General features: G+C 36.1%; 1 protein-coding gene across 16 annotated transcripts in view; it reads left to right on the forward strand.

The window, feature by feature from the left end:
- nfixb (nuclear factor I/Xb) overlaps positions 1–20,891 on the forward strand; it is a 230,767-nt gene that overhangs the window by 176,061 nt on the left and 33,815 nt on the right. For 10 of the 16 annotated variants that reach the window (XM_048180783.1, XM_048180792.1, XM_048180866.1 and 7 more), the window contains 5 exons: positions 14,561–14,623; positions 17,244–17,318; positions 17,886–17,997; positions 19,135–19,170; positions 19,474–19,601. In XM_048180783.1, coding sequence (XP_048036740.1) covers positions 14,561–14,623; positions 17,244–17,318; positions 17,886–17,997; positions 19,135–19,170; positions 19,474–19,601 — 414 coding nt within the window. The remainder of the gene's footprint in view (positions 1–14,560; positions 14,624–17,243; positions 17,319–17,885; positions 17,998–19,134; positions 19,171–19,473; positions 19,602–20,891) is intronic. The other 6 variants (XM_048180811.1, XM_048180917.1, XM_048180925.1 and 3 more) reach the window with 1 other exon arrangement.

Below are 20,891 nucleotides of genomic sequence, written 5' to 3' on the forward strand. Positions count from 1 at the left end.
GAGGAGTAATATTTATTCAATATTTATTGTCATCACTATGAGTGCTGGATATTGTGTTTTCAGTTCATACTTGCAGTCGGAGGGCGCTCTGTACACCTTTAGGCCACAAATTCATATAAAGAAGAAAAGGAACTAGGAACTAACGGCATGTCTTCTAGAGATTGTTAACCATGGCTTTAACATCCAAATAAACACTTTTCAAGACAATAAATACACGATTGAGACGATGAATGCATGTATTGCCTCTGAATTTGCGTCTGAATAGCGCTGGCTCCGTGGGCATGGCCGCATTAGCAGATAATGAGCTGAATCTCGGACTTCTGACATGGCTCTCTTTTCATACAGATTACATAAACACAGAATGTTTGTTTTCGATTTGACTTGCACGATTTAAAACCTGACATTTCAACATTTCTTTAGACGTAAGTGTCATTTTTTTTTGTCATTAGTATTCATAAGTATTCAATGTGAAAAAAATCCTGCAAAACGCGCTGGCGCGTTTTCGGACCTCAGGGAGTTAAAAGTGTTATGTTACTTTACTGGTTACTTGAAAAAAGTAATCTGATTACGTAACTCAAGTTACTTGTAATGCGTTACCACCAACTCTGATTCTGAATGCAAAACATTCCCAGAAACATATTTCAAAAGCGAGTTGCCACTTTAAATACCTTTTAATGTAGTTAGCTACTTGTTTTAGTAGCTTGTATTTCAGCTAACCGCTTGTCTAATAGAGTAGCTTTACCGTAGTTTAACTAGAGTGTTATCTAGTTCATTCCTTCATACTGCGGCCCACCGTATCCCACGCTCCTCTCTCGCTCACGCTATCTCTTTCTGCTGTTCAGGCCCTCATTAGCTGAAATAAGCACATGCGTTCTTTAACAGCCGTTCCTTTATGTGTTTGTGTGTAGTTTTACAGCGCTCGTAAAACACCTCCACTCAGTTTGGAGTGATTATCTGTGCGTTTACCAGCCCAAATAAATCCGCTCTGTTTCTCCATCGAGGGTTTTCAGCTGCTGGAGTGTTTTTGCTCTGGATTTCATGGTTTTGATTGTGTACTTGTGTAACAGAAGCGAGTGCGTCCCTGCATTGGGTTTCGGTTGTGGTGTTTTTCCCTTTTCAAGCCGGGTTGTTTTTGTGATGCTGCTTTGCGCTGGAATACATTTCAGAGGCATGTTGTGTGAATGGTACTTTATAGTGTGTGCATTGTGTAATGGTGTCTTGAAGAGGGAAGACCTCACATGAAAACCAGATGGATGTCCTGAAACAAAGAGAGAGTAGAGTAGTCTCGGCATAAAGCCTGGTCCACTTTACATCTTATTCTGGTCAAAAACCATCCATTTACACAGGAAGAGAGAGCGTGTGATTGACACGTGAAGCGAGCAACTACAAATGTGTTTCTTAATGTGTGCTTGGAGTGTGTTTATCTTATTTCTAAAGCACTCTTCAGACGACTGATTTTTTATTTTTGTCCCCCCCCTAAATCACATTTCAGTTGCAGATGTTAAAACAAGTCATTTGTGATTTCATGATGTCTGTATTTTTCTTCTAAAGTGTGCATGTCTGTTGTCTGGATGTGGCTGTTATGGAAGGTCATGTGGACTGGATACATTCACATTAATTGATATAATCTATATTCATTTTATAACTTTTATTTTATATATATATTAAGGCTGGGTAAAAAATATTGATTTCTCAATTTTAATCGATTCTCATTTTTACAAACCATTATCGATTCTTAAATCCCAAGAATCGATTAGTCTAGTCTGTTTTCAGTTGATGAATGAGCAGAACATGTAGCGCCTCCCATCCAAATAAATCGCAATAATCTTTGTGCTTTGTTACTTTTGATATGAAGCAAAGTCTCAGATTTCAAATCACATCCATCTTATTATGAGATTCAAAAAACAAATACCGTTTTGGCGCTGTTTAATGTGGCGTGACAGATCGCTTTAGCGCCTCAGAAGCGGCAGCACTGAGCACATGTGAACATCCTCTCCTCCGCTTTCAACACGAAATAAACATGAATGAACATCTGAAGGTATGTTAAAAGATAAAGTACAACTTACTGAAATCCGTATCATGTCTCGTGTAATCGCTCAATCAGTGTTTCAACCTCGGAAAGACGTCAATAAAACAGCTTGTAAACAATGTCACGTAACGTCACATTTACCTCAGAAAAACATTCAGTGATCATAAATTCATTAGTGCTAGAAAAATGAACTCTAGAAAGCAACATTCTGATAAATATAGCTATGCAGCGTTACATATTCATTACAATTTTTAATGTTCTTCAATATTTAATGCATGTTTGAATAAATCAGTTATGACAGCTGCGATTTAAATGTTTATATTTAAAAAAAAAAAAAAACGATTTGGAGTAGAAATATGATTATGTAATTCTAAACTTTATTTATTATATAAAAATAACATCATTGAGTGTAATTTAAGTGTTTGTATATAAGTACATTTTAACCTTCAATATTATAGTAAAGTTGTACCAACTGACTTACTTGTGTAGTTTACAGCATTAATTGAGAGATTTTTTTTTCCTCTAGAAAATTTGCCATGTATCTGATATACATCCAAAATAATCGATACCGAATCGAATCAAAATTGGAATCAAATTGAATTGCAAGCATGTGAATAGAAATCATATCGAATCGTGAGAAATTGTCAATACCCAGCCCTAATATATATATATATATATATATATATATATATATATATATATATATATATATATATATATACAGACTCCTTGTGTATTAAAAAGTCTCACTAGATTATTACAATTAATGGCGAAATGAATGTTTGGAAATGTGATATTTCCTACTGACACACTACAGCAAAAGATATAAATAACTGGCTTAAAACCTTTTTTGGGGGGTGAAAATACTGACTTTTTCACAGTACTGTGTGCAAATATATATAACGTCACTGCCTACACCTCACAGTGGTGTCACAGATTTTGGAAGCTCTCACTGCTTGCTTCACTCTGCTTTCAATCCCACAATCCCCTGCGTGAGCCATAGAGCCAGAATTGAAGACAGGCACACATAAGGTCAGGGTGTGATGGTGTGTGTTATATTGTGGTCGTAGCCCCGCTCTCGCTCTGTTGTGTTCACTCCATCATGCAAGAACAGACCAACTCTCTCTGATCTCAGCCAACACGTCTCTCTTTCGCTCTTCCTTCTACACTCCCTCTGCTCCGCTTTCTTGGCAAGATCCGACGTTCCCACAGCTCAGCCACGTCTCTCTCCCTGTCTGTCTCTCTCTCGCTTTCAATCTCTCTTTTTGGCAAAACTGGCCTCACATGATCCACGCACACACGCTCATATCATCCTCACATCTTTTATACTCTGATATACAAGCTGACTTGTTAGCATACTTCACATACTTCAGCCTGTAAACAATCATCCCAGAACCCCATTATTTCACATTGCGCCTGATTTGTAGTTTCTGAAACCGTTTTTCTGTGATTATGAATCTCTCACATAAAAACAGTCTTCCAAACAGCGCAGACATACTTAGAGAGTTATCATTTATTATTGGTGTGTGCTGCTAAGGCAAGAATCACTGTACTTAGGGTTCATACTTGGTGTTAGTGATCTGAACAAACACCTAACATTAAAGGGGACCTATTATGCCCCAAGTCACAATCAGTCTCTGGTGTCTCCAGAATGTGTCTGTGAAGTTTCAGCTCAAAATACCCCACAGATCATTTATTATAGCTTGTCAAATTTGTCTCCATTTTGGTGTAAACAAAAACGCACCGTTTATGTGTGTGTCCCTTTAAATGCAAATGAGCTGCTGCTTATCTGTTATATGCATACAAAAGCCTGCATTAAAGACTAATGTAGGCCTGAAAATTTCGACATACCGTATGCCATTGTTCAAAAGTTTGGGGTGGGTAAAATTTTTGTTTTTGGGAAGAGAAAAAAAAACAAACATTATATATACATAATTATTATACACAGAACAAACACATACATACAGTAAACACAGACTTTTATTTTGCAAACGATTAATATATATATATATATATGTACATATATTTTTTTCAGTAAGGAAGTCAAAAGTGACAGTGAAGATATTTTTAATATTATTTTAGTACTACAAAATATTTCTATTTCAAATAAATGCTGTTCTTTTGAGCTTTCCATTATTGAAATAATCATGCAAGGAAAATATATCACGGTTTGCACAAAATTATTAAGCATTATTAATATAAATTATTTTCAACATTAATAATAATCAGAAATGTTTAATGAGAATCAAATCAGCATATTAGAATGATTTCTGAGGGATCATGTGACACTGAGGACTGGAGTAATGATGCTGAAAATTCAGCTTTGATCACATAAATAAATTACATTTTAAAATATAATCAAATAGAAAACATTCATTTTTAAATTGTAAATCTGTTTTTACACCAATTTTTCAATGGTAGTGTGTCTGTGGAGTTCAAAAGAAAGCAAGCATTATAGAAAGATGTTTAAAGTCTCTCTAAGGTGTAGTGCACCATGTTTTTTTTGCTCACCTAGGCCGTTTCAGTGTGACCACGTTTTATTCTAAACATGGTTTATTTCAGGCCAACATTTACCTTCCTGAGGTCAGCAAACCCTCTTTTCCTGTGTCCTTCGCTCCCTGGTGGCTGCTGAGAGTTACTACACCCCTCCACACTCCACAGATTTGATGAGAATCAACACTGTGATACTATTTTCACCTCAGACGTTACATTCACACACTCTAATGTGTGCTGCATCCATAAGCGGCGGCGTTTGCAGCAATGTAAATACAGATGGAAGTTTTAGATGCTAAATTGGGGCGATTGCACTGAAATCACAGCGCACAAACACCCACGGACAGATGCGTGTTTGTGTGTGTTATCTCTCTCCTTTAGGCTCAGTTCTGCATGGATAGTAAATGGATTAGATTGCGATAAGGTGTGTGTGTGTGTGTGTGTGTGTGTCTTTGAAGTGTGTACATAGTAAATGTATAGATTAGATGTTGGCCGTTATCCTCTGAGAGCGGCAGACTGTGTCTATCCGTGCCAGCTGCTTGGTTACATCTCTCTAATCAGACGAGAAGAGGACAGAACATGAAAGAGATGGGCGGCTCGCCAACTTTCTCTCGCTCTGTTTTTCTCTCTCTTTTTTCTCCTTTTATTTTTTTTTTCCATATCCAGTTTTTTTAGTTCTCAGCCATACCGTGTGTCCACGCTTCTTTTACGTTAAAACGGCTGTTGAGAACGTCTCTATTCTCCCTCCCCGCTCTCGTTCTCACCGTCTTTCTGTGCGCCGGGTGTGTAGTTGGCACGGAGCGGGCACAGACGGGCACACAGATGGGCAGCGGGCGATGCAGGGCAGATCCCTACACACCTGCTCCTCTTTGGCATGACCCAGACCAGACAAACACACACACACATGCGTAAACAGAAACGTAGAGAATCTACGTTTGTGTATCTGTAAACACAACATGCGTAAGGGCCTTAAAGGCACAGTTCACCCGAAAATAAAAACTCTGTCGTCATTCACTCCACCTTCATGTTGTTCCGAGCCAGTCTTGTTATTGTTAACTAAAACGTAATTGAAATAAAGCTGAAATAAATTAAAATATAAATATTAGATGAATACTTTTAACTTGAAATTTGAATGAAAATGAGAAAGTAATTTACTATATAGAAGCTTGTTTCTGCCATGGAATAAATCAATTTAAAAGGTAATTGCAACACTTTATGTCACAATTCTGACTTTTTTCTCAGAATTGTGAGATATAAACTCAATTGCGAGTTATAAAGTCAGAATTGTGAGATATAAACTCAATTGCGAGTTATAAAGTCAGAATTGTGAGTTATAAACTCGAAATTGTGAGTTATAAAGTCAGAATTGTGAGATATAAACTCAATTGTGAGTTATAAAGTCAGAATTGTGAGATATAAACTCAATTGCGAGTTATAAAGTCAGAATTGTGAGATATAAACTCGAAATTGTGAGTTATATAGTCCAGTTCTGAGTTTATATCTCGCAATTCTGAGAAAAAAGTCAGAATTGCTAGATAAAGTCACAATTACCTTGTTTTTTTTTAAATGTTTTATTCAGTGACGGAAACAAGCTTCAATAATAATAAAATGAAAACTGAAATAAAAATAATTTAAGGCTGAATAGAATTATCAGACGAAACTAAAATTTGTAAAAATGACAAAAGCACAAAACTGACAAAATTACTAAAACTAAATATTTTACATGCATAAAGAGACAATTTATACTATTTTAAATTGGTATACCAAATACTAATAACTTAAAATTATATTTGGAAAATGTTTAGTTTATATTAAGTTACATTAAGTTTTTTCCACTCACAATAATACTGCACTGTTAGATGCATTTATTTAAAAAGCAAAGACTAAAAATAAAAGCTAATTCAAAATATAAATAAATGCTATAATAACATACAAATAATACTAAAATAACAGTACTTTGAATTTTGTTAATTGACAATGCTGAGGAAGTTACAATGCTGTAAGTTTTTTTTCATTATATACTAAAGCTAAAATTAAGATAAAAACTTTTTTAAGCTATAATACACAACGTAGACAACAACAACAACACACAAAAACCTAAGAAAGATGGAAAACATGAAGCCATTCAGGGATGGATTGTGATGGCTTTTTCTTTACAATGCAAGTAAATGGTGACCAGCTGTCAATCTCCAAAAATGACGTTAAAGCACCATAAAAATAGTCCATATGGCTCATATGTTATGTTATAGGTCAAAAATAAAGTTTCAAAAGACTTAATATAGAGTAAAATCCATATATATGACTTTTTATGGCATCTGTTCACATTTACTGTACTTTTAGTGTATGTAAAGGTGCAGCGTGAACACTCTACTAAACATCTCCTTTTAAGGTCCACGAAAGAAAGTCATATGGGTTTGGAACGACATGAGGGTGAGTAAACAATGACCAAATTTTCATTTTTGGGTGAACTATCTATTTAAATGATCCTCTAACATAGGCAAGTACTGCCATCATGTAAACGATTTTCAGTTTGCAATATGTCTGGCCAGCGATTGCATCAACAACACGCACTCGCTCACCCAAGCGCACACGAATGCACATGCACGCTCACAGACATACATGCCAGAGGAAACACAAATCCATGCCCAGTTTCTCACCATAATACCCATGTGCATATGCACACGCATACATGCTCACACACGCTTACATGCAAACTCTAAACACACCTGCCATGTTCACGTTTCATATCCGCTCCCTGTGAGCGTTCACATACATATTAATCTAGAAACATGCATGGCCGGGGGGGTCCGGAGCAGGTATAGACCCCCTTTAAAAGCGCAAGCTGCCTGATTTCGTTCGCTGCAGGGGCTGCTGGGAAACGCAGGGCTGAGGGGGCGCGGGCACAGGATGGAGTGTGCTTTCATAAGATAGGAAATGAATAAATAAGTGCCGGTGGAGGGGGGCAAATACTCAAATAAAGTCCAATAAAAGAGCTCAGAGAACATCTGTGTGGGATCGCCGTGGGGATTAGGAGGGTTTGGAACATTTTAAGCGCATTACGGATTAAAAAAAAAGGTCAGAATGTTTAGCAACATACCGATAAACCTCTTAAGCAAAACCCAATTGGAAAAGCTGTGCTGCCTCTTCATTCAGCACCGTAGTGTGTGTGTGTGTCTGTGTACCTAAGGTGTGGAGGCGTGCATTGGGCTTTTTTTTTATTTTATTTTTTTTATAAATGCATTGCACATTTTCATGCGGTATACATTTTCCATGTATTTGTCATCATAAGCCGTGACGTTTGAATCCAGGGGATCCAACATGCCTCTCCAACTAAAACACACACACACACGCACACACAGAGAAGTAATGTTTTCTCTTTAGGGTAAAGATAAATTTGGACCGACTTCATTTGAAGTTAACAAAGTCAAAATAGACCCTTTTACTTTCTTATGTTACTTTCCTGGACTTTTTGTGTTCAAAAGTTCAGTAAGATTTTTATTTGGTTTTGAAAGAAGGCTGCATTTATTTGATCAAAAATACAGTAAAAACAGTAATATTGTGAAATATTGTTACAATTTTAAAATGGCAGTTTTCAATATGAATATATTTTAAAATGAACTTTATTTCTGTGATCAAAGCTGAATTTTCAGCATCATTACTCCAGTCTTCAGTGTCACATGATCCTTCAGAAATCACTCTAATATGATGATTTGATGCTCAAGAAACATTTCTGATTATTATCAATGTTGAAAACAGTTCATATTTTTGTGGAAACTGATATATATCTTTTTCAGGATTCATAGAAAAGAACAGCATTTATTTAAAATATAAATCTTTGTAACATTATAAATGTCTTTACTGACACTTTTGATACTTGCCGAATAAAAGCATACATTTTGTCATATACGTGTGTGTATATATATACATATGTGAATGGTAGTGTATAAAAAAAAAAGGTTTATAAGTTTATATTTTAGTAGTCTTGCATCAAAATGTAATCAGTTGCTCCACATCTAAAACAACTTTGCTTCCTTTTTTTATGTTATAGATTGTTTTAGAGTTGTTGGTGGTAGTTAAACTGAACTGTAAAACCCTCATAAAGCAACAAACTATGTTGAACCCGTTTATGGTAGTTCTTTATATATTCGCTACTAGTATTTGAAGTAATATTCAATAAACAAATGTGTTAAAACTGATATATCTCATCACTCAGGCACAGGGCGAGTTGTGTGTCAAAGGTGAATATTCCAGGGCTGTAAACACCATAGACATTGAGGGGGACAAGTCCCCCCAAATAATTAGAAATGGTCAAATTGTCCCCCACAATATTTGAAATTCACACTCTGTATGTTGTTAGGATGAAAAAAGGTTTAAAAGTTACATTTTCAGTCTGGTGACTGGTCTGCCTCAGTGATCTTACAGTGCTCGTCAATGTCAAAATGATTGAGATGGCCAATCAAATCAAAGTAGACTGAAGTAGAGCATAAATTCCCGCGTGAACCGTTAGTTAAACGATGAAAGAGAGTGAGGTAAGATGTAAATTGCAAAACATTTAATACATGTTTTGTGATATAAATGTTAAAAGACCAAGAGTAACATCCAGTGATACAAACTATGTGACTTTTTTCAGAAATATGGCCATTTTGGATTGAAAATAGGCATTTAGGCTACAGGATTAATGCAATTCCAAACTGAGAGTGACGAGATGCTTCGTCTCGTTTTTGACACATTAGGCATACAAATAAAAGTGTGCATATTTTAATGCAAATGAATGCAAATCTTATTTGCAAATAGTTAAAAATTGGTTATTTCCTAACTAGAATTAGACCTAGAATTTCCTTCACTATTCAGGGTTTGGGGTTTTAGCTCACAAACACAAACTTTGAGCAATATGTGTTGCCTTTGCGAAAACTTTTCAGAGATCCTATAGGTCAAGCCCGTTTAGTTTACCTCTATAAAAGGCAGAACAAACCAAACTGGTGATTATAATAACAAGTATGTCTTTGCTCTCACAAGTGCAATCGTTTATGAATATGTGCATGCTAAATGAATCAATTAGACGTCGTCTTTTAAGAAAAGGGTGTGTGAATGATCACTTGTTGTTTAGTGATGGTAATAGTTTTAAATACCCTGTCAAACAATCGTTTTACATTTTAAACTTGCTGAAGAAGTGTTTTACCATTGTGAAGACACTTTTGTAATGTTAAAAACCCATCGCCACTGTGTGTGTGTGTATGTGTCGCGCAGTATCTTTGGCATGGTGTGTTCAGGGGTCCTTTGACTGTGTGTGTTGGGAAGATAAGGATTAGCATGAACATTGTTGGATGCAATAGCGTGTGTGTGTGTCTGTGTGTGTGTGGTTGCATGCTGATAACAGTGTTGATTGGACTCCATAGGCTGGAGTCTGTGCTCTAATAATGGACAGTCTCTCCTTTGTGTGTTTGAGTTTTGATGATCTGGCCCCCTGCTCATCCACGCTTTGTCTGTGCCCAATAGCGCGGCCTCTCTCATTCACTCGCGTCCAGTTCTGCATAGTGAGCTTCACTAATGTGCCATGTAATTGGATTGGAGGTCATCCGAGACGTCTTCTTAAGCTGCGCTCATACTTCCACACCACCAGAGGGCGCTAATCAATATGGATTATAGCTGTTCTGAATTCACAGAATCCTTTGGTAGAACTAAATACTTAAGCAAAATAATGGCGGTGTCTGAAATCGTCCCCCATACCCTCATTCACTGTTCCCTACAGTACTCCACTAATATAGTCCACTTGAAGGAGTGAATGAAAATGAGTGAGTGAATTCGGACACTGAGTGCGCCGGAAGGGCTGCAGCTTTTGCATAGTTTTAGCAAACTGGCAGCTCCAGTAATAAGATGAAAAGATTTATCCTGAACTCAGTTATGGAAACTATTTATAAACCTTAATGAATCAATTTAATAATCAATTTAAAAGGAATTAAAACCTGTATGATATTACGCTGTACCCACATTGGACCAGTGGTTTGGAAAATGAATGGATGGATGATTCAATTGCGGGCGCCATCTGGGGCTGGGCGATACAGTTAAAAAAATGATCACGATATAATGTTTCATATTGATGGGTATTGATAATTATTGAGAAAATTTTAGTAGAAAAAAATTTAAAAATGCATTTTTAATTAAGGCAAACAAATGATTTTTTAAACAAAGCTAAATAAAATGTAAACAAATATTTCTTATATTTTATATGAAGATTAAATAAATAACTAAAGAATCTGTTGAGTGAAGATTCAACGTCAAATACATTTTTTAACAGTCACTTATCGCCACCTGGTGGTGAAACAATGTAATTGATTAATGCATCATTTTCAGCACATTTAAATTTCTTTCAAAAGCTGATTTGCTCTATTTTGATCGATAACATAGACATTAGTATTTATATCTGAACTATAAACTTTTATCTCAGTACTTCTGTGATAATTTTAATATTTGTAACACAGAAATAAAGATATGTGGTTGAAAACACTGTTTGTGCAGCTGTTAATACGTACATGACAACTGCTCTCTCAAGACGAACTTTGAGATGTAAGGAAACCATGAAACTGCCACACTGACGAGCTGATATGTCCTTTTTTATTCACAATCTCCTCGTCACCGGCAGGTACAGCACTCGTTTTCGCAACTGAACTCCACAGCTACTTGTTTGCTTGTCACTCGGAGTGCGTCTGTTTGTGATCCAGTGACAGAGCGAGCTTGAGAGTTGTTCATGCAACCGAACTTCATGTCTGTTTACATTTTAATGCATTTAAGTGAAACTATATCGAGAGTTATATCGAACATTTTTTCTATCGTTATCGAATAAGACATACCGTCGATAAATATCGATACCATGGCCTAGCGCCATCTCCTGGTCAGACACGGCAATTCATTTAGAAATCGACTCTCACAGTGCATTATGGGTTTTCTCTGGCTGTTGAGTGTACATCGGTTGTACACTCATTGTTGTGGTGCATTGTGGGATTGAACGAGTGTACTCGATAATGTTCACTATGGTTTCGGGCACTACAAATGGCTGTCCCCTCAAATAGGGCCCTATTTAAGGGTATATAGGGGGTGATTTCGGACACAGCCAATGATTCTGATTAGAATCCAATTTACAAATCTAGAATGCAGTAAAATGTGATAATTACCGGCCTGCATATGGCTGTCAGATTGCAGCACGTATAAAGCACTTAAATGAAATAAAATATTAAAAACTTAGGTATTTTATTTCTGCTAGTCGCAACATTTCTCATTTTGATTGTTTTTATTTCATTTTGAAAATAAAGTATAAAAATTATAAAATTATAAAAACTATTTATGTAATATTATTTTTTATTTTCATTATATTATTATTTTATTTATTGATTTATTTTACAGATATTTCTGTCTTCATCAGATTTTTAGGTGACAAGCAGGGACCAAACTACTGTACATCATGGTACCGCTGTAGTAGTTTTTGTACAAAGTATAATATATAACATTTAAAATGAGATTAGAAGGGTAAAATTGGATGATTAAAGTGCTTTACATCCAATTGGGTCGACTAAAGCACCTTTACTGACGTATCAGCTCACACTATCAGCTACATGTGCTTCTGCGAACAAAAAGCGGAGGCAGTCGATATTTTCCCCCGTCAAATTAGCATTTAGCACAAGTAGCTGAAAATAGCCTTCATTTGTGAGGCTTTTAGCATGTAGCGTGTTGGATGAGAGGTTTTCTCTCTGTGAGAGGAGTGTGTCTGTGTGTGGGTGCTTTTGTAAGCTAGCTGGAATGCTCTGGTACCGCCAATGCTAAGATGGCTGCCAAGCGCTAAGATGGCTGCCAGGATTCCATGCAACAACAGCAGCAAGCGAACGTGGGGGTGCGAGAGAGAGAAAAGAAGGAAAGAGGGGGTTGACGCATTTGTTTTTTCCTTCTAAACGTATAGTGTTGTTTTTTTTAAAACCACATTATGTTGATGCACGTAATTAGTGGTGCATGCTAAGGCTAAACATGCTATTTCTCATACTTTGAACAAATTCAAGCCATATCTTGAGACCAGAATATCATAGAGGGGCGGGATGTTTTGACTTGGGCTAGTAAGCGAGCACCCAGAACCCCCCTAGCAACTAGCAAACATGCTAAAAACACTTAAATAAGAAAAGTATGATTGGCTGATGGGGTGACATATTTATCAATACTCAGGAAAGGCCAAAATCACCAAGTGACATCCTTTCTGAGGGTCTATAGTTATAGTCAAAACCTCAGTGCGTATAGGAAAAAAGGAGTTAGTGAGTCTTGGCCAATTCAAACAGCCGCAGGGGTCTGGTCTCTCTCCAAGATCACTATACTTTCTAAGATAAAAAGCCTACAGAGACATTGTCCAAACAACTCGATGGCTGCACACCAGCCTTTGTCTACATCTTATGAGCTATACTGCAGAGTTGGGTTTCACCAGGCTGCTCTCGGATGTATATTTTGCAGATTTATAGATTTCAGATTAGCAGTGCAACTTCAAGCCTAAAATGGACAATGTGTGTGTCGCTTGTTTTGGCTGTGTTTTTACCCGCTAGAACACAAAAAAACAACCTGACCATGTCCAGAAGTGTTTTTTTAACACACCTGGGGTCTGTGTTGCCGGGCTTAAGATCTTGTTTCATGGTCGAAAGACTGTTTTGTGGTTTTATGTCTTGATTTTGATATTGTTATATTAAAATAATAGAATTTAATCTTTATTTATTGACCCTAGGCAGAATTTGATTCTGAAGTCCATGTAGTTTGAGGTATTATTCAAGTCTGTAGTGCAGGCTTTTAATACTTTTTACAGGTTTGTTTACTAACCAACCCAAAGTATGAGCAATAGAGTAATGGTAATGTGTTACGTCCATTGTGATGACAAACCTACACTACTGTTCAAGAGTTTGAGGTCAGAAAGATTTTTTGGTTTTTTTAAGGGGGGGTTAAAAACAACCCAAGTTGGGTCGGAAATGGACAAACCCAGCGGTTGGGTTAAATGTTTGCTCAACTGTCGTTTAAAAATGAACTTAAAATGAACCCAAAATAGGTTGGAAATTTAAAAATCAGACACATAATTACTAGAGGCAAAAATAATAATCAAAAGGTGAACATTTATTAATGAGAAATTTTAATTAAGGTTTATTGTTTAATTATTATTCATTAAAATTATTATTAATAATTTTTAAGCAATAGTTGAGTTAATAAACCTACCGAGGAGGTTGGGTCAAACATTTAACCCAACCACTGGGTTAAAACAACCCATTTGCTGGGTTTGTCCATTTTCAACCTAACTTTAGTTGTTTTTAACCCAGCATTTTTATTGTAATGTTAGAAAAGTTTTATATATTTAAAAAAAAATGCTGTTCTCTTGATCTTTCTGTTCAACAAAGAATACTGATTAAAAAATGCACAAAAATATGAAGCAGCACAACTTTTTTCAAGATTGATAATAATCATAAATGTTTCTTTAGCATCAAATCATCATATTAGAATGATTTCTGAAGGATCATGTGACTCTGAAGACTGGAGGAATGATGCTGAAAATTCAGCTTTGATCACAGGAATAAATTATATTTTAGAATATATTCAAATATAAAAGTTATTTTGAATTGTAATAATATTTACAATTAATTATCAAATAAATGCAGCCTTGGTGAACATAAGAGACTTTAAGAAACATAAAAAAAAAATGTAGTGACCTCAAACTTCTGAACAAAAGTGTATAACAATGAAATTCCAACTAGCAATAAGACAGAACATCAGATTTAATGTATAAAAGTCCCAATTTTGCCTGAATATCATGTAAATGATCCTGAACCGGAGCACATTTTGCATGTCTCATTTCCAGCTGCGTGGCCTCAGCGCTACATTGAATATGTGCTGGCAGAGAATATTCCAAATGTTCTACATCTGCTAATTGATTCAGGCACCTTTGGACTGAACCCAGACGTCCCATGTTTAATCTGCTCTCTTTTTCCCCCCTCCTTTCTCTCTCTCTCTTTCTTTCTGTCGGCTTTGCAGAATCTGGACAGTCGGATAACTCCAACCAACAAGGAGAAGCAGACATCAAGCCTCCGCCCAATGGTGTGTCAAGCACGACGAAAATCTCAAACACACACTCATTCTCTCTCAAACACCTACACGCTGCTAAAGTTTCTAAAAGCATTCTGTAGTCTAATGCCATACAACCCAGAAATTAAATTAAATTAAAATTTAATTAAAAATTACAACTTCACTTAAAGGTGCCTGGAAGAACCAAAAAGGGGTTCTTGGTTCCCAAAAATTTCTTAAAACAACTACACTATAGAAAAATACAAACTTCTTTTTTGTCAGAAAAATCTATTTTATTGGTTGATTGAACTATATGATGACACATATTTGTTATTCAGAATGAATAATGTTACTAGATGCTAAACAAACTGAAATACAAGGTAGACAAACTAAGAAAGGTCTGCTTTACTTAAAAAGCAAGATTATTGAACTTATACGCAAGTAAAAAAAACATTAGTTCATAGAACTTATATTATGTTGGTTGAAAACGCAGACCAGCTTTAGTTAAGTTGATACAAAAAAAATTTCCATAAGTTGAGTATACTCAAAGTCCTAAAGTTTTCTCAACTTCAGATTTTTTTTGTAATACAGTGCATTGATGGAAGAGTGATTTTAATCATCTAAAGAACCTTTTTCCACTGCACAGAACCTTTTCTGCAATGGAAAGGTTCTTCATGGAACCATAATGAAAATAAATGGTCATCATGTCTTTCCAAATTCATGACTTTCTTCTGTGGAACACAAAAGGAGATGTTAGGTAGAAGGTTCTCATTTCCCACTTCCATAACAGTAGTGTCAACGTTCTGCTGAAGTTTGTGTTCCAAAGAAAATAGAAAGTTATTCAGATTTGGAACAAAATAAAGTTGAGTATTTAATTTACAAAGAACCATAACGTTAAGATATCTACACTCTAAAAAATAAAGGATCTTTATTGCTGAAATAACCTTTGTGGTTCTATAAGGTTTTACGTGGAACCATAATGCAGATAAAGAACCTTATCTAAACTTACACTAATCTGAAGAATCTATAATGAATCATCAAGAACTTTACAAAGAACTATAAAGTTAGCTTAAGATACCTGCACTATGAAAAAGGAAGTCTCTTTATTGACGTTATGGTTCCATATAGAACCACAAAGGTTCTTTCCTTTGCAGAAAAAGCCTTTGTGGTTCTATAAGAATCTTTGTGATTCTATGGTTCTACATGGAACCATAATGCACATAAAGAACCTTATTTTATAGTTCTATGTAGAAGAAAAGGTTCTTTAGATTATTAAAATGTTTTGTACATGCTAAAAAATGAAACAAATGTACACAGTAAAATACAGTTTTCCATTGAAACAGTAAAATACAATAAAAACAGTGCATTCTGGATAGTATGTCATTTTAAGAAAAGAGGCCAGTTGGCTACTTTCTCAAAAACAACAAACAATATTACCCAGAATGCATTGTAATATACAGAAGGAATATACTGTAAAACAATGCATTCTGGGTAATATTTGTCATTTTCAAGAAAGTAGCCTATAGGTTACTTTCTCAAAAATGACAAATAATATCACCCAGAATGCGTTGTTTACACTATATTACTGTTTCAATGGAAAACGGTATTTTACGGTGTAAATTAGTTAGTTTTTTTAAGAGTGTACGCTAAAACATGGTTCTTTTACAGACTTCTATGTTCTGCTATGACAGCGCTGCAAAACCCCTTATTCATTCTAGAGGGTTCTTTCTTTGCTGAACACAAAATTCTGCAAAAAACCTGATTGTTCTAGAAGCATTCTAAACTCTCATCTGCAGTTGTCATTAATGAAAAGCTCTGATTAGCACTGGTTGAAATCCTTACGCTAATCAACATGTCAGCCACCATTTTCCACTCCGCCATTCAACAGATGGATCTGTGGGTGAGCCGCTCTCCCTAGACGTGCAAAAACGAGGCGATTGATACCGTTAGCTGGTTTATTTACATTAGTAAAGTGACTTTCGCTCGCCGCAAGAGTGCGCAAAAGCGATTTCCATCGTAGTTTATTATAATAAAGTTTTGCTAGGTCGGCTGTGACGGTGAACAGTGAAACGCTCATAAATCACTCCGTGATTGGCTGATGGGAACCACATGGCTGTGGCGCGGGCGACACTGAGCTCATGCGCCGGCCTCGCTGCGGTTAACCGGCACACGCACGCACACACCCTGACCTCAGCCAGCACTACAGATGGGTGTGGAAGCATGGCTCATTCACCCGTTTTGCCCACACACACAAAAGTACATATTGAAATCCCATATGCACAGCAAAAGCAAATACGTTTGTATATTTGTACGCAGCGTCTCACACACACACACACACACACACACACTTCAGCTGAACGCACACTCTTAAGTGTGACATAAAGCATTTTTAGTGTCCTCATTAAGTTTTAGCTGAGATTGGAGCGCCGGGTTGGAGTTTAACCATAAGTACGGGGTAGCCTGTTATTCCTTGGAGATGGAGAACATATGCCAGCCGATGACTGTAATTATATGCTCCTGGCCTTTTTATGACAATTGAGCTGTGTTTATTTTGTGTGTGCGTGTGTTTGACAGGTGCAGATGAGTAAATATGGGTTTTTTCCAGTATAATTTGTTGCTGTAGTGTGTTTTCATTTCTGGTCTCTCTCTCCAGGGCACTTGAGTTTCCAGGACTGCTTCGTGACGTCAGGCGTGTGGAACGTGGCGGAGCTGGTCCGTGTGTCACAGAGTAAGTCACATGAGTCTTTCTGATCAACAGCTGTCACTCTTAAATATCTACATTTTATTGGACCTAAAAAGGTTTTTTATTATTATAAATCCTTAAAAATCACTGTAACAAATAAACAGCAAAAAAATAAATAAAATATACATTCATATATTACAGACAAAAGTTATTTTTTTGAAATAGGATTTTTTTTTTTTTTTTTAAATGCAATTTATTCCTGTGAATTTTCAGGATCGTTACTCCAGTCTTCAGTGTCACATTTAATGCTCAAGAAACATTTATTAACATTTTATTATCAATGTTAAAAACGGTTGTGCTGCTTCATATTTTGGTGGAAAACATGATACAGGATTCTTTGATGACAAGAAAGTCAAAAGAACAGTGTTTATTTGAAAAATAAATCTTTTGTAACATTATAAACATCTTTACTGACAAGAGTTTTATAGACTTATGTCACTGGGGAAGCATCAATGATTTCTATGATGATGAAGTTTTATGATGTTGTCATGAGAACAGTGATGGATGATGGGATTGATTAATTTGACTTCTCTCTGTCTGTATCTAATTCAGCACCAGTTGCCACAGCAACCGGACCCAACTTCTCTCTGGCCGACCTTGACAGTCCAGGATACTACAACATCAACCTGGGTCGCCGCTCCATTACGTCCACGCCATCGACCAGGTACACACACACACACACACACACACACACACACACACACACACACACACACACACACACACACACACACACACACACACACATTTTCCTATGCCAGGGATTTTTACATTTTGGAGTAAAGTAAAATGGTGCAAGAGACCACCATGCTAAAATATAAAACTATATATAATTCTGATTAATGTCACAATTTCTGATTAATCTTTAAAAAGCAAAATAAAACAACAATAATATATATTTATGTGAATTTTTACTTTTTTTAATTCATGCAAAAATTTTCCATGGACCCCTTACCATTGTTACAATATTCATTCTCTGAAGTTAATTTTTCATTTCTTTCTTTCTTTTTTTTTTTTTTTTTTTTTTGAATGAAATATTTTTATTTATTTATTTATTCCTTCCAAAAAAAATGAAACATTGAGTGCCATACATTCAAGTAAAATACCATTTAATAAAATACATTCAAATTTAAAATAATTTAAAGATTTTTATTTATTTATTTATTTTAAATGATTTTAAATTTGTATGTATTTTATTAAATGGTATTTTACATGAATGTATGACACTTAATGTTTATTTGTTTTGAATAAACAAACAAATAAATAAATAAATAAAAATAAATAAATAAAAATGAATGAAAGATTTTTATTTATTTATTTATTCCAAAAAAATCTCATAGTCTCATACAATCATGTAAAATGCCATTTAATAAAATACATACAAATTTAAAATCATTTAAAATAAATTTGAATATAAATAATTCGAATTAACTATAGGTTGGAATATAATTTTTTTTTTTTCATTACGTCAGATATTATGCATTAAAAAACTGCAGAATTATAGATTAAAATGTTGAATTTCGGTGGCATTTTTTCCCTAATCCCTGGTTCATTTCTGACTCTATACTAATAAACTCCTACATGTCTCTTCAAATCGATCCGTCTCTGGTTTAGTAGCTTTAATGCATGTTGTTAGTAGCACTCACACGTTCTTGCTTTCCTCTTTGTCCATATATATTTCTGTCTATCTTCTCTTCTACCCTTTCCTCTGTCTGTTTGATGGCTGTCATTGTTGTCTCTTCACCTTTTTCTTCTCCTGTCCCTTCTCTCTCGTCTTGTCGTCATGTTTCGAACGCTGCAGGACTGAGATGGAGTTGTATGCCAGTCTCCCGCGGAGGTACTCCACACTTCCTGTGGCTCTGCTGTCTAACTCTATACTGTCTTTGCTCATCTAATGTCTCGTTCTGCTAAGATAACCTGTGATCTTACATTGGTGATGATTTTGGGTGGTCTGTATTGTTTAAATACACATAATTTTCCATTGTAAAATTATTTGTAATCAAAACATTCCCATTTTTTTGAGACCAGTCAAGAAAAGAAAATAACAAATCTTTCAATGCAAATTATATTAATTCAAATGATATTGCATGTGTGTTAAATAAAATCTCTCCTTACCCTCTTTCTTTCTTTTCTCTTTCAGCTCCAACAAGCGTAAATCCATTGATGACAGTGAGATGGAGAGCCCGGTGGATGACGTCTTCTATTCGGGACGTTCTCCTGCCCCGGGAGCATCCCAACCCAGCGGCTGGCCCAATGATGTTGATGCAGGTACAGTCGCTTTACCCAGAAACCCTCTGGCTCTTCACATGCTTCACTTGACCTCCACTCGTTTCAAAAAACTTGATTTGTTTGTATTTGGTGCCGCACCAATGAACGTCTACATAGTCAGAGTAGACACCAAAATTGAAAGACAAGGCTGTGAGGGACAGAGGTTCAGTATTGAACGAGCTGTACGATTGTCCATCGAAGGCTTATTTCTTGTTCTTTTCAAATGAAAAATACCATATAATCGATAATCGGATCCAATTGGACTCATGTTTGATCAGTATATTCACTGAATAAGTGGACACAAGGGCTGTGTGAGGAGCCAGACTTTTCCTTTTATCCATCAACCCATTCATCTCTCTCGCACTCTCTTTCTCTCTGTGCCTGCCCAGCATCTTCCCATACTTCAGTAGACCGCAAGAATAAATAAGATGGGGACAAAAATGCAACATTAGCCACATTTCCACCATCAGACTAAACTGTTCTCTTTCCTTAACCGCTCCACTCCATGCCGATCCGGCCCAGCCAGTACAGATATGGTTTCATTTTCCACTGCGAGGCTGATAACAGATCTCTTTTGAATGTAATACAACACAATGCATCAGTTTTTGCCTTGCTGGTGCATAAGTTTACAGGAGATATGATATGTAAATAGTTCCTGCATTATGGAGGATGATTAGATATTTAGTTCAGAGAAACTGGCAGCAAAGCAACAGACGAGTGACCAATCCTGAGTAGTGTTATCAAAAGTAACGACTAATTTTAAAAATGTGATGCTTTGACCGCTGTTGAGTGGATTCTTAAACACCTCTGAGTGGCTCATCAGATATGTCTGTGATTGGCTACAATGATCAACGCTTCAAAAACATGTTGTAAATAATCATCACTGACGCTCTTCACCGAGCGCTTACACAGATACACACAGGAGTGTTTGAAAACAAACACTTCTGTGTGCTTTCAAACACTCCCGTGCGTTGAGCATTGTAGCCAATCACAGACGTATCTGTTGAGCGTGTGAACACAGCAGCCAATCAGAGGTGTTTACGAATCCACTCAACAGCACTTAAAGCATTACATTTTTAAAATTTCAGTACTGACTTGGTATCAAAGTCGGTACTTTTGACAACACTAATTCTGTGTGGCGACGTCGCTACATGTGTTCTACAAGCACAGTTCCGGACTGAGAATTCCGGGCTGAGAACGGTTTGTAATAGTGCTGTGCCGAATCAAGCTCAAGAGAATATATAACTGCAACTGTTCCGTACCGTTCTTAGAACCGTTCAGCCCGATGGT

The sequence above is a fragment of the Megalobrama amblycephala genome, linkage group LG1 (genome assembly GCF_018812025.1).
Source record: "Megalobrama amblycephala isolate DHTTF-2021 linkage group LG1, ASM1881202v1, whole genome shotgun sequence".
Taxonomy (NCBI): domain Eukaryota; kingdom Metazoa; phylum Chordata; class Actinopteri; order Cypriniformes; family Xenocyprididae; genus Megalobrama; species Megalobrama amblycephala.